This window comes from Uloborus diversus, chromosome 6 (assembly GCF_026930045.1).
Source record: "Uloborus diversus isolate 005 chromosome 6, Udiv.v.3.1, whole genome shotgun sequence".
In the NCBI taxonomy this organism is placed as follows: domain Eukaryota; kingdom Metazoa; phylum Arthropoda; class Arachnida; order Araneae; family Uloboridae; genus Uloborus; species Uloborus diversus.
The window spans coordinates 833,393-848,147 of NC_072736.1; the positions used below are offsets into that span (position 1 = coordinate 833,393).

General features: G+C 34.1%; 1 protein-coding gene across 1 annotated transcript; it reads right to left on the reverse strand.

Moving 5' to 3' along the window:
• Positions 1–1,485: 1,485 nt before the first annotated feature.
• Positions 1,486–13,474, reverse strand: LOC129224421 (zinc finger protein 271-like). Its single transcript, XM_054858868.1, has 2 exons — positions 13,340–13,474; positions 1,486–5,499 (listed from the first exon to the last, which is right to left on the reverse strand). Exon 2 carries the CDS (start codon positions 3,982–3,984, stop codon positions 3,100–3,102), a length of 885 nt encoding a protein of 294 aa, XP_054714843.1. The 5' UTR covers positions 3,985–5,499; positions 13,340–13,474; the 3' UTR covers positions 1,486–3,099.
• Positions 13,475–14,755: the final 1,281 nt, after the last annotated feature.

The window sequence follows — 14,755 nt, forward strand, 5'->3', positions numbered from 1 at the left end:
ATTGCTTTTGCAAATGAAATTTTGTGAAGTGGCCGCTTTTACGGCATAGAATTTTGTGAGGGGACTGCAAAGCAGACCAAATTTGAAGCTGAAATGACCCCTGGTAGTGATTAGGAAGTGACCTCTTAAGCACAAAGGCACAGGTTTGGACCCAGCTCCAGTTGGTGGATTGTCAGTCAAGATACAGAAAATCGACAGCATCCATGCCGTATGAATATGCGGCCTGGATTGAATTATGAATGAAGATTGATTGAATACTTGTTTTACTTTGAGTACTCTTGGCGAAACTCCTAGTGCAGTTTCGCATCTAAGGAAGTCCGAGTGCCTCCATCTAGGGGGAAAACTGGCCGCCAAATTCTTGTGGTAATGGTATCTGCCATTAGCGGTGCTACAGGACAAAATGATTGCTATATCAGAGGTTTGTAGAAGGTCTTTAAAGGGTAAAGTCTATAATGCAGTGGCGCACACAGGAATTTTGCAAGGGGAGGGTCCAGGTTGAAAGCCTCATTCTCATATCCTACCCTATACGCCGACAAACATATTGACTTGATTTATCAATTCCCGAGAACGAAAAACAGTAAATACACTATTAAATAAATAATTAGTATCATTTAATTAAATATACTTAAATAAATAACAATGGAGAGAAATAATTTGCGATTTTACTTTTCTCAGTACTAAAAATGGATTCAAAATTATAGAATCTTGTTTTAATCTATAATTACAAAAACTTAAAACATGTTTATTGCAGTTTATTCATTCATAATCACAATTCTTCTTCTTATAGGCATTTCCTTGTAAGAAAAGTGCACATTTTGTTTTTACATCTTATAACATGAGGATTTTATTTTTTCACTTGTCAAAACTGAAATTCCTATTACCTTTGTTTGAAATTATCCTACGCACAAAATACAAAGAATCATCATCAATCGAGGGGAAAAGCAAGACTTATGGGAGGGGTCCGGACCCCCTGGACCCCTCCCTTGTGTGCGCCACTGCTCTAATGCAACCCCATCAGAAAGAGAAAAACATATGAAAATTTAAGTTTTCGTGATTTCATGTATATCCTTTTAGTGATAAATCTTACATTGAGTAATTATAATTTTTCTAGCCATATTAGTGCATAAAAATGTTATATTTAAAGTGTTCCAGGGATAGTTACAACAACTGACAGCATATTTAAAACCGGCAAAATCGATTTGAAAAACATGTAAAAATGATTTAAAAAAAAAAAAAAACAATCACCAGATTTCAATCAAGATGATTAAAATCAATGAACCCAGTCATTGTCTTCACATAATAACTGCTTCACTATATGACTGCTGTAGCAGACATTCATACTATAAAAATTATTTTAAAAACCCTGGTTTTTACCGTCCTGTCTAAAACCCTTGTGTCCAAAACTATATTTTAAGAAAAATCACATTATGTGATTAAGCATAAAAACAGAATAAAATGTATCCAAGTAATTTTTTATATTGAACATTTATTCAGTGGAGAACATTGAACTTATTTATGCAGCTGATTTGAATCTAGGTTACATAGAAGTTGAATTCTTGATCAAAATTTCAATTTCTTCACATTAAAGTAAGACAAAACAACGTAAGTAGAAGCACAAATTTGAAAATTACAGCAGACACATGTTTCGGCGTTACAGGGAACGCCTTTTTCAATGCAAAAAATAATGAGCTTATGGATGAAAAGACATCCGACAAAAGCTCTTTTGTCGGATGTTCTACGCACAAAATACAAAGAATCATCATCAATCGAGGGGAAAAGCAAGACTTATGGGAGGGGTCCGGACCCCTCCCTTGTGTGCGCCACTGCTATAATGCAACCCCATCAGAAAGAGAAAAACATATAAAAATTTAAGTTTTCATGATTTCATTTCATCCATAAGCTCATTATTTTTTGCATTGAAAAAGGTGTTCCCTGTAACACCGAAACACGTGTCTGCTGTAATTTTCAAATTTGTGCTTCTACTTACGTTGTTTTGTCTTACTTTATTGTTCAGCACAAAGGTTTTATTTATCTTCTTCACATTAGTTTTTTTTTTCTTTTTGATAATAACAACCAAATTTCCCTATGTTTATGCATGTGTGCAAATTAAAGCAGGGTTGGCAAGTTTTTTTATCATCCTGTTCAAAGCCCTTGCGTCTGAAAGTGTCCAAAACTATTTCTTGAAAAACTATATTTTTGTGAAAAAATATCGAAAACAGAAAAAATGTCTCAAAAAAATTTTTTTTTGACTATTAAATATATTTATTCAATGTGAACATCCAAGTGTAAATATATATGCAGTTTACTTATGCAGCTGATTTTAATCTAATTATGTAGAAATTAAAATTCTTCATTTAAAATTTCAATTTGTATGCAGGAGTTGTTGTTTTTTCCTACATAAACCAAATTTTTCGGCATTTATGCATGTGTGCAAACGAAAGTGTTCAAAATACAGTGCAATAATTGACTTAAATGCAATATGTTACAATTTTTTTGTCGTTTCAGAATGTATTAAAAAATATGAACTAAAAAAAAAAAGAATAACACAAGTTTTACAATATAAGTGTTTAATCATCAATTTCTTGTTCTTTAATCTATGATTTAAAAAATAATTTTCGTTAAAACTTCACGTAAAACTTATTTGCAAAAATCATTTAAAAATTTAAGCTTTGTTTTCTCATCTAAATATTGCACATTTGATAACATTCCTTTCAATTATAAATGGAACTGAAATTAGTTGTCTTGGTAGTGTTGAGAATTTCCTTTTATAACTCTACCAACTGTTGCATAAAGGAACACTTAGTATAGGTTGGATAAGGAAGTTTTTATGTAGCAGTTACTGCCAATTTTTTTAAGTAAATATTTTTTTAAATAACGTTTTAGAAAAAAATATTATAAAAAAACTCATTAATTAAACCTTGGTTATGTCTATACTTATGCATTTCGAATATTGCAGTCAATACGACTTGATTACACACCTTTAACTTTATCATAGTTTTGGACAATTTAAGACAGTTTTGAACACTTTTGGACAGTAAAAACCACCTGTCCTGTCCTAAACCAGTTTTGGACAGTCCAAAACCCAACAGTGCCCAAGGGCTATGATTTGTTAGCTGAGGTATGAGATATCACGGAACAAGAGTTTCTCATGTGTCTTTCCATTTCCGACCTGCGAGTGAACTCTTTCATGCAGTAGTCGCACGAGTGAGGCTTTTCGCCAGTGTGGGTCCTTATGTGTCTTTTCAAAGTCGACGCTTCCGTAAATGTCATCGGACACATGACGCAAGCGTACGGCTTCTCCCCGGTGTGACTTCTCCTGTGTCTCTCCAGGATGGAAGTGAAAGAAAAAGACTTTGAACAGAATTCACAGGCATACGGCTTCAAACCATGATTGAGGTTGATATGTCTCTTCAAACGTGAAGCTGTTTTGAATTCCTTGGAGCAATGCTCGCACAAAAACGTATCGCCCGGGGACGTACTCGTATGCGACTCAGAGCTGGATACTGTCTCCGAGCGACCAGCACCTTTTCTGCCGGTATGCACTTTATTATGTGCGTTTAGTTGGTACAAATCGTAAAACGCTTTTGGGCAGTAGCCGCATGAATATGTTTTTTCTTCTCCAGTGTGGACTCTCATGTGTTTCTTAACGTACGAAGCTTGAGAGAATGCTTTTAGACAGTAATTGCAAGAAAAAGGCTTTTCGCCGGTGTGAACTTTTATGTGTTTCTGTAAGTGTGAAGCTTGCGTAAATGTTGATAGGCAATACCCGCAGGAGTATGGCTTTTCGCCGGTGTGCACTCTTATGTGTTTTCTTAAATTTGCAGCTTGAGAGAAACCCTTTGAACAAGATGCACACACGTAAGGCTTTTCGCCGGTGTGGACTCTGTTGTGTCTTTTCAGCTGTAAGGCATCAGGAAAACTCTTAGAGCAGTATTCACACACATGCTGTTTGACATCACCATGGATGCTGGAACAATACGCCATTGCTGAGTTGTGACGGGGTTCGTAAAAGAATCACCTAACTGCTGATTCTTGCAGAGATGGATTCTTTGATGTTTTCGCGGCAATCGACAGAACCGTAATGCCTTCAATAAAAACCACAAATGAGAGTATGATTCTCCAGTTCATATTGGATTCAATTTTCAATTCATACTGCAGAGCCTTTCTTCAATACGAATTTATATACTTGCTGTGATAGGAAATTTTAATCAAAACAGTTCACAAGCTAGTGACCGTTTTTGTGTTAGAGTTTGTCATAAGAATGCTTACCTTTGTCTGTGTGTGTTGATTAGCATACTCTGCTTTATCAACGAAACAACTATGAAGATGGTTACAAAATTAGCAAAGCTAATATTTTGAGGCTAGGGTATAAAAAGTTGACTTATGATAAAAGCTTTCTATTAAACCTAATGTATATATAGACCTTTAGATACATAGTTCAAACTTTTTCAAAGGCCTCCTTTTCAATCTACAAAAGAAAATGACATTGCCTTGCTGCTAACCTTTTTTTACTTCAAAACTATTGAAATTCAAATTTACTGTCAGATTTGAATTTTTAACCCACTTGCACTGCCTCTTATTTTCCCCTCAAAAATACTTGCAGCAACGTAATTGTACATGAGTACACGCCAACATCCCTAAGCAAAGTGGTAAAAAACAAAGACTGCAACAAGTAGAGATATTATCATTCCATACCACTGAGGACAATTCATAAATTGGTTGAATGATTGTGAGATCAATAAAAAGTCAAGTCCAGTCTTAGACAGTCTGGTGGCTGCCTTTTGATTAGCAGCACTAAGTTCTGAAATATTAGATGCCAGTTCACTAGCAATGTTTTTGGTCACATGTCCAAAAGCTGAGAGCGGGAAGAGAACTGAAAAAAAAAGACTTCTGGTTGTTACTTTCCTCAACTACTGAAGGATGCGGTCCATCAAATAAACAAACTTGTTAACAACATCCAAATAGCATCTTCTTTTATATGTACATTGGTTAAACAAACACTTATGACAGTTGTTAACAGTACACTTGTTAACAGCATTCGAATAGCATCTTCTTTTATATGTACATTGGTTAAACACTTATGACAGTTGTTAACAGCACACTTGTTAACAGCATCCAAATACCATCTTTCTTTATATGTACATTGGTTAAACACTTATGATAAAAGTGAGCTTACTTGGCAAGTTTCTGTCAATATAAAAATGAACAGATCTTTCTCTGCGAAAAGTGATGTTCTTCGAGAAATTTGAATAGAATCGAAATCCATGATTTAACTATCACTGGTGGCTTGAACTGGTGGCAGAAATTAGGCTTGTAGAGCCATACATCTCTGCCCTTTCAGTCTTGAACTTAATAACTTAGGAAAATCGTACTTGCATTTCATTTTCCATTCACTTTGAAGCAATTCGTTGCATCAATGTGCACATGAAAGGCATGACTGATGCAGAGATCAAAACACCATGCTTCTTTAAATCTGGTGTCATGCAGTACAGGCTATGACTGAAAATAAATGAAAACAATTAGTGCACACCAAAACGTAACAACATAAGGTAGATAACACTCAATTTCAATGCCCAAAGAAACTATTTTGATGGGAAAAAAAAGGTTAAGTGTGCAAAATAAAATTACTATCCAGTATCAAGACAAGCTATTTCTGTAACATAATTTTCAAGAACATCCAATCTCTGCTCATCTTATTTCACTTTTCTGTACAAAACAGTCCGCTGCTTTTGATTTCATATTAATGTCCACAAAAGCATGAAGATGAAACAGGTCAACATGTGCAGTAAATTGGATATAGTTACAGGGCTCGAAATTAACAGTCGTCTACATGTCCGGGACCACAACTTTCTAACTCGACACACATTTGCGGAAAACCTTACGAGTCGAAATCCAATTGCCATTCTAGTCCAATTTTGCTACCAACATTTTTCCATATTGACCTTTTTTCATAATTTTACACTGTGGTTTCTTCATCAATCAATCTTTTACTTGAAAGCTCTTTCAGAGAATTCCATCCTTTATCCAGCGGAGTCAGATACCACACTCTGTGCTGTTAGTACAATTCTAAAAGGCTAGGAAAGGGTAAGATAAATGTACCTGAGGGGAGTCCTCTAGAAAAAGAAGGCACCATGCAGGGTTCGTACTCAATTTCAGAAATAAAGTGAAGGAGTTTTGGAGGAGTTTTGAAGGAGTAAAATGAGATTTTGAAGGAGTATTAATAGATTGTCATTAAATGATGTCACACTTTTTTTCAACATATTTGACCATCTGCCATCTGCCTCCTTTATCACAAACTATCATGCTTCACCTAACTCCTCCTCTTGTCACATGTCATAATTTTTACAAACATTGTTACAATAACTGTGTGGTGTCTCCTCTCTCTTCTCCTTGTCACAATTTCATGAGCCCGTCTCCTCCTCAAGGCATGATATCACTTCTGGATGACTTTTTTTACAATATCATAACTGTGATTAACTAAACAATTGTTTTTTTTAACAATCACTTAGAATAGTACATATACTTATGTATTTTTAAATATTTAAATAATAATTAGACAACCTGACTTTTGCTGCTGAGAGTGGTGGAGGGAAAATCAGTAATCATGAAAAAATAGCCAAACACCATTTAAACCATGTTTTACTTCACTTATGAAATGTATTAGTCTTCTAATAAATTTTCACCTTCAACTTTTATGAATTAACTACGATCAATTTGTAAATCGAAAAAAATAAATGCACGAAATAACTACATTAAAATTGCCTTTGTGACGAAGTTAGTTGCCAATCGAAGTATTTTAAGTTACTGTCATAGAGGAAGATTATGTAGTCTCGCCCAATCCAAAAAAAAGTGGACATGAGGATGAAAATTCAAATTTCATTCAATATGGTTGAAATTTTGCATACACACTGTTAAAAGTATACTATTTCATATTTTATTGAAAAAAAATTTCATTTATGTCATTAACATTCTTATTTTAATTACTAAAGTGGAACTATATCAGTGCGAACTAGACTGCACCAAAACTGCTTATGTTGCATGGTCTATTACAGCTGAACAAATAATTCTAGAAATCTATAAAGTTTCACACATAATCTGACATTCATTAGCAACAGTTTTTTCCTGAAGAGAAATGTCTACTAATCTTCACTACAAAAGGTAAGCATATTTAATTATTCTTAATTATTGTGTCACACCCGCAACAAAAAAATGCATTTATATTTCCACAGAAAAATTTATTTGCCTAAAAGTTTTGAAACTTTGTATTCTAAAATAGTTTACTAAAGTACTTTGAATAACAAACAGAAAAAAAATTAATTAATGTTTTAATTGGAGTTATTAAGCGTTGCGGGTGTGACATGTTGGTGTTGCGGGTGTGACATTTAGTTAAAGTCACACCCGCAACATCTTTTTAAATTAAACACAAATGTGATTCTGGAATGCATGCAGATGACAGCACTAATGTTTTAACCTTTGACCTAACCTTTGGCCTTTGACTTATTTGTCTAGACACCAGTTAATTCAAAATTAGTATCTTTAGAGCATGTGCAGTTGATTTATTTAGCTTGGTATTCTATATTATTGGTTCTCCTAAGAAACATTTTTGTATTTCTTGATTTATAATTAAGGCAACTATTCAATAGGGTAAGATTTGTTTTTTTTTTTTTAAATTAAACTTTAAAAAACCAAAACAATATTTTATCTTTTTTAATATGTATAAAAATGTATAATTTTGCTTTCGGCATTTGACTTTTTCCCCCTTTACTTTTTAAAACAAATAATGTAATATTAGGGACAGATTATTTTTTACTTCAAATTCAAAATAAATATAAAGAAATAATAAAAATAGTAATGAAACTTTTATTAAAATATTTATTAAAAAAAACTTTGTATAAAATTCTGTCAGTTAAAGTTTTAAATGAATCAAAACTTAATGTTTTTAATTTCAATTGGGGTTAAAAAATTCAAAGAACTTCAAAAAAAAAAAAAACATGTTCAACAATATATTTTGGGACTTGTAGTGCTATATTTATTCACTTTACACATTTTTTTTTTTTTTGCAGAAGAATGAACAGCACTGAAAGATTCCGAAATCAACGTAAAAAGATGAAAGAAAACTCGGCTAAATAATCGGAATATTTTCTAAAAGAAAGGGAAAGAAACAAAGCAAGAATAGAAATTACAAAGAAACTACTTTAAAAAATTACATCTGTGGCCATGAAAGAAAAGAAAATGTAGAGGCAAAACCAGAATGAGAGGCAGAGAAAGTGTAGAGAGAGAAAGAAATCTTCGACAAAAGGGGCCACACCATCTCCAGCTGTAGAAGCAGAGTCGATGCTCAAACCTTTGGTAATGCAATCCATAGACAGGTACAATCTTCTGTTAATGTCATACAACCATAAAGACTACAACATTAAAGTTGTATGGTCATACTTTGCAAGGACTCATAGATAAGGATCTGTGGATGGTGTTGGTGCGGTTACAAATAAAAAATGGTGTCACTTGCCATTACAGCGTTGAGCAAGTCAATTCTGCATCGGATTTTGCCATTTGAGCAGAAAAGGCTCTTAAAAAAATCAGAGTACTTTATTCTGCGGAGAGCGACATCACAAAAGATGTTGCAAAAATGCTTCACGCACGCTGCTGTCTTGTACAAAGCTATACCAAACTTACAATCGGTACACCATGTTGTACCAATCGATATGGGTACAATTCAAGTGGCAGGCACTAACTGCAGAAAGTGCACTGAAGATAGTTTCATTGCTGCCTCAGTCGGAAACGATCTCCCTTGGTAATATAAATGCTATTGGAGATTTTGAAGAATTAGTTTTGTTTTCTACCTCAAAAAAAAAAAAAAAAAAAAAAAAAAAAAAAAAAAAAAAAGGTCAAATCAAGCAAATAGATGGAGAAGACATACAAGTAGAATACTTGGAAAAAAAACCTTCAGAACATGTATACATCTGGCCCAATCAGTCAGACATATCATGGAAGAAACAGAACATTGTAATGAGAAAACTAACACCCCCTGAAATCATCAATTCTAGATTGGAAATGAGATTTATGTAAAAAAAAATTCCTTAGTTATTTGCAATTTCTCTTATTTATTACTGTGCTAATCATAAAATGTCTGATTGATAACTATTTGTGTATGTTGTTATTTTATTGGCCACACAAGTCACACCCGCAACGGGGTGTCACACCCGCAACGGCAACTTTGAATATTTTTTACAGTGAAACTAATTGAGTGAGTATCTAAATTTCTGTATACAATAATTAGTTAAGTATTACTGTCTAACATAAAAAAAAAAACAGTTCGATCAGTTGATATGATTCACAGAGTTTTGAATGTTTTGATCGCAAGGTGAAAATGCATGTCCTTTTTATGTCACACCCGCAACGGGTAGAAATTAATTTTTTTAAAAATAAATAACATATCAATCAACTTGCAAATTGGCATCAATGTACCTGCAAGTGATCTTTATTGAAAAATATAAAAATTGAAACCTATACTCTGAAATATTTTTGCTGATGACTAATTTAGTTAGTGTAAATGTCACACCCGCAACTTTGGATTGGGCGAGTCTTGAACTAAAAATGAAGGAGTTTTGAAGGAGTTAAAACCAAAATAAAGGAGTTTAAAGGGCCCTTCAAAAAAAAATCTTAAATGAAGGAGTATTGGAGGAGTTTTGAAGGAGCGTACGAACCCTGCCATGACATATTTTGCACATGCTGCTCACATGTTGAGAGCAGGACATTTTTAACAGACCTGACAGACAAGAAGCTTTTTTCACCTCATTTCAAAAATGATGGATTTATTGCTCCCAAGGTATTCAAATAATATTTTAGCTACTTTATTATGTACTTTTCAAATAAAGAAAACAAAAAGAAGATTTATTTACTGGAATTTATTTTCGTAATGTGAATGTTAACCTTAGTAAATAGGTGATATAGAAACTCTTTAGGAATTAAAATAATGGTAATAGAACCTCAGTAAGTTGACATCCACTTAAGTTGACACGTTTTCACTGTACGTCATAGACAATGTGAATACCTTGAGAATTACATGCAGAGTGGAACTCATAACATTTCACTGGAGGAGCAAATATTTTTAGACGTCTCCGTTCAATCTTTTACTGGAAAGCTTTACGAAACTTTCAAAAACCAATAGAATTTTCAAAAAATAGACAAATTTTATAAAATACAGAAAACTGAAAATTAATTATCTCTGCTATTGATCAAATACTGCATCATATAAGCACTAACATACACAATTTCTTTTTGACAGCGGAATAGATCTCTTGGGGGGGGGGGGGGAAACTACAGAGAGCATACCTATTACTTTAAAATGCTAGGGAAGGGTCATGGCAAATTTTTCAGGAGGGGGAGGGGTGTTTTGAGGAGTATATTTCCTTTGCTTTTTTTTGGGGGGGGGCTTTGTGATATTTAGGGGGGGATTGCACCCTTGCTCTTAGGGGGGTATCCCTGTTAGAATGCATTGTATGCAGAGTGAAATTCCTTACAGTGGTCCCTTGTTTAATGCGGAACAGAGGGGGGGGGCAGCACGAAAGCATTGTACACTTAAGAACTGAATAGTCTTGTTAAAATAAGAGCTAGGTTCCATAGATAAAAAAATACTTCATTCTAGAGCCAAGCACAAGTATGTATAAAAAATTACATGATATTTCAATATATATGACCAACGTGCATAAGAAAACTTGAATGAACGTACTGTTTATTTTTTTAAAAACAGGTGCTCTGTTGGAAGTCACTAATCATTTTTTCTGAAGTTCTTTGTTGGGCATTAACGCTTTTTCTTCACTCATCTTTTGCAATTGTTATGGGATGTTTGTAAATTTTTGATAAGAAAATTTTTGATCTGCAATGTATGTGACTACCCGGAGCTGATCTACCCGGCCCGTTGTTCTGTATCCTTGACGTTGGTATCGTACCACCCATAAGCCTGGGCTAAGGCAGAACTACATACAATATACCAGATAGCCCAGTTGTCACATCCTGGGATCTCAGGATATGATAACGGGGCTGTCTAGCATATTGCATAAATATATTTTTGCTTCAGGAAAATTTAAAAAAGATAGAATCTGAATTATAAATGAAAATTTTGAAGCTTGAGGGTACACATTATCTGTCAAAAAAATGTTTGAGAGCATTCCGCATATATGGATCATAGGGAACACCCTTGACATAACATTTCGTTTGTAGAACGGATATTTTTAGAAGTAGTCAGTGGAATGGATCTCTTGAAAAAATATGATAAGTCAAGCATATTTGGAATGCATCATATGTAGAGTGGATTGTTTTCAGACAGTCGCACCCAATTTACAGTCCATTGGCCACATATGGCCCGCACAGCTGATCCACACAGCCCCTTGTTCAGTTGGAATTACAAAATATCAATCAAAATACTTGAGACGTTCTTCAAATGTTCATGAAGATTACTCATCAAATTTTCAAAACAAGAAAATATTGGAATGCAAACAGATATCTGGTTAACATGCTACATTAAGTCAGTATGCCAGATAATTTGCCAGACATAATACAATCATCTGGCAGTAAACAAGATCAGAAATGAAATAATTGAGAAATGATGTAAATGAAATCAAAAAAATAGCTATAAGTGGACAGTGGCGCCACAAGAGCAAAAGTAGACATCTGCGATGCAGTTTTGCGAGGCCCTTTTAATCATAAAATATTCTCAGACAAATAATTGAATTCATAGAACTAATTTTTGTACTAAGTATTGGCACTTAGAATGACCAATTAACTTCTTAATTGCTATTATAAAAAAATTTCATGACTAGTAGCACAATTAAAAAATTTTTTGGTAGTGGGAGGAGAAGGCACAGTGAAAGGAAAAATGACCTGATAGAAAGGGGGGTCCAGGGCTCTCATCCAGAAAAATTTGAAATTTGTAGTTTAAAAACGTCATTTTAGGCTTTCTTAGCTGATGTTAAGGGGAAAAGGTATGGGGGGGGGGGGGGTCTTAGCGGAAATTTCTAGAAAGTAAAGCTTTAAAAATGCAATTATAGGCCATATTTTTTGACTTAGGGCCAGAGGCTGTCCCGACTGTTTTTTTTTCTTTAACAAGTCGAAATCAATTCCTCCTTCCCCCTGCAAGTTCTCAAAATTGAAGTTTCAAAGATAGAGTTTTAGACAAACTTTTAAGGATGGAGGTCCTGGAGCTCTTTCTTGGAAAAATTTTGAAAATTATGGTCCTAAAAACTTAAGCAATATATTCTGTATTCAGGAGCCATTCCACTTAAACTTTTTGTTAGTGTTGTTAAAAAAGCTAATTACTTATGATATAAAAGAAAGGCGGTATGAAGACCCTTACCCAAATATTTTCTGAAACTCAAGCCTTAAAAACGCATATTTTTTATATTAGGCTCAGTAATTTTTGAAATTCAAGCTCCAAAAACACCATTTTAAGCGATTTTCGATGCTACCGAGTATTTGAGGACTTTCAGTTGGACATATCGTGAAATTGAAGATTTGAAATTTCAGCTGCTCCATAATACTTTCGGGGTGTGGGGGGGGGGGGGAGTTTGGAAGAACAGCATTTTGAATATTTTCTTATTTTTAGATGAACTAGGAAAAAAGAGAAAAAATAAAAAAAGTAGGACGGGGGTGGGAGGAGTAAAGTTAGCTGATCAATAAGCTGTAACTATTGAATATTTTCAATTCAAAGATTTCTTTTTAAAAGAAATTTCACTAATTAATTTCTTTCAAAAAATAAAATAAAATAAATAAATAAAACGTGATGTAGAAACTTGAAAGAAGATGGATAATTGCAACAGTTTCAAATCTTTGCCGGCGACGAAAAAAATCGACGATCAGGCACTGCTCAAATTTGTACAATCATTTCGTAAAAGGCCCCAACAGAATTCTCTCAATTAAAAACATTGAAATTTCTTAAAACTTCTGAGAATTTTGCGAGGTCTATTTGCGACTGTATGTGGACCCCCTCATTTAAATAATCTATTAAAATAAAAAGCAATAAAATGTACGAATGAAACCCATTTTGATTGATACTATCGACTTCACGACACTGTGTTTGGTAAAACCCTCTCCGAAACAAGTTTCGTCAAGACCATGATGAATAACTGAAAAACTTTTTTCAGTATAATATCGAAAATGTTGGAGGGGGGTTGAACCCAAAAACAACCACCCTTGAACAGGATCCTGATCGCGCTGTCTTTTCAAATATCGGACTTTTTTGTTGTCCCCCGACAAGCACGACTTTACGAGGGACCCGCACATTAAAGTTAATTTAGATATCTGGAGGGTAGAAGGGAAAGATAAATACAAAACTAAGACTTACATGTATTGATGACTATGTTAAGTTACGGCAGATTCAGTCCTCTGTCAACAATATTCTCTGTCGTGGCATTTTATCAGTTACAAAATATTTCCAATATTATGCGTTGTAAAGTAAACAACCTAACAAACCAGAAACTGTTTTCATTTTATGACGGTTGCAGGTAAATAGCTCAGACATGGTTGCGTTCGCATACCATAACTGGTCGACCTAACCGTAGCAGTCTATGGTTGCGTTCGACGGCCTCAATCGGTAGACCGGTGACTAACCAGTTACTAACCGAAGCGTTACCCGCTTTCCGCTCGAGGCGGCCAGTGAGCACACCGGTTGAAAAATAAAAGACTGTTCAAAAAATCAGTAATCCAACGTCAGAAAGCACAAATATTTGCAAAAAATTGCAAATATGCAAAAAATGCAATATTTTGCAAATATTTATGCTTTCTGACGTTGGATTTATTGCAATATTTTGCAAATATTTGTGCTTTCTGACGTTGGATTTTGCAATATTTTGCAAATATTTGTGCTTTCTGACGTTGGATTACTGATTTTTTGAATTTTCAGCACAAAGGTATTTATTCGTAAAAGACTGTTGTTGATAGTGCCACCTAGTGGCATTTCGTGCAAGTAGTCCAGAATGTTTTTTTTTTCAACCTGACAACCCTACGTTTTGAACATGATTGGAGGATTGCCATGGTGAATAATGACTGCTGTTAAGTGTTCGTTCGAATTGTTTACGTTTAAAAGTATTGAGCGTTTCCATGGTGAGCACTCTTACTTAATTTGATGTCGATTTAAGTTCTCTCAAGAGTTACAGTCGAAATTTTTATTTTCATCCAGTCCTTTGAAACAAAAGATGTTTTGATTTTAAAATTTCGTCAAAGAATAACATTTTTCGTTTATGTTCGAGAAATGAATGAAGACTGAACCTTCAATTAGTCGAATTTTTACACTGATCAAAACAAGTAAGTTTTAATTTTGCTCATTATCCGTTTTGTCTGTGGTATGCATTCCATTTTTCTACAGGTTCTTCCTTGGGGACCAGCGCTAAATTCATGTGCCATTAGACTTTTTGATGTCTCCGGAACTTTATTCATTCCAAGTGTCAGAGTCAGGGTTATCTTGTTCATGTCAAAAAGTGATTTTTAACGTGACAGACCAACGCAAAAAAAAAAAAAAAAAAAAGGTTTTAGCTCAACATTTGGTTTAAAATGTAGAAATAGGAAACTTGTTGTCTGAGAAATAGCCTTAAAAGGGTATTTAATTCCGCATAGCAATTTTTCATCATACACTGGCCTGAAAAAGTTAAGGTACAACATGGTTTTTAAAGTTCACGATTTAAAAAATGGCAGTAACAATATAATGCACAGTTTGCATGAATGATAACCTCAGAGAACTTAATAAACAGCATGGAAAATCGAG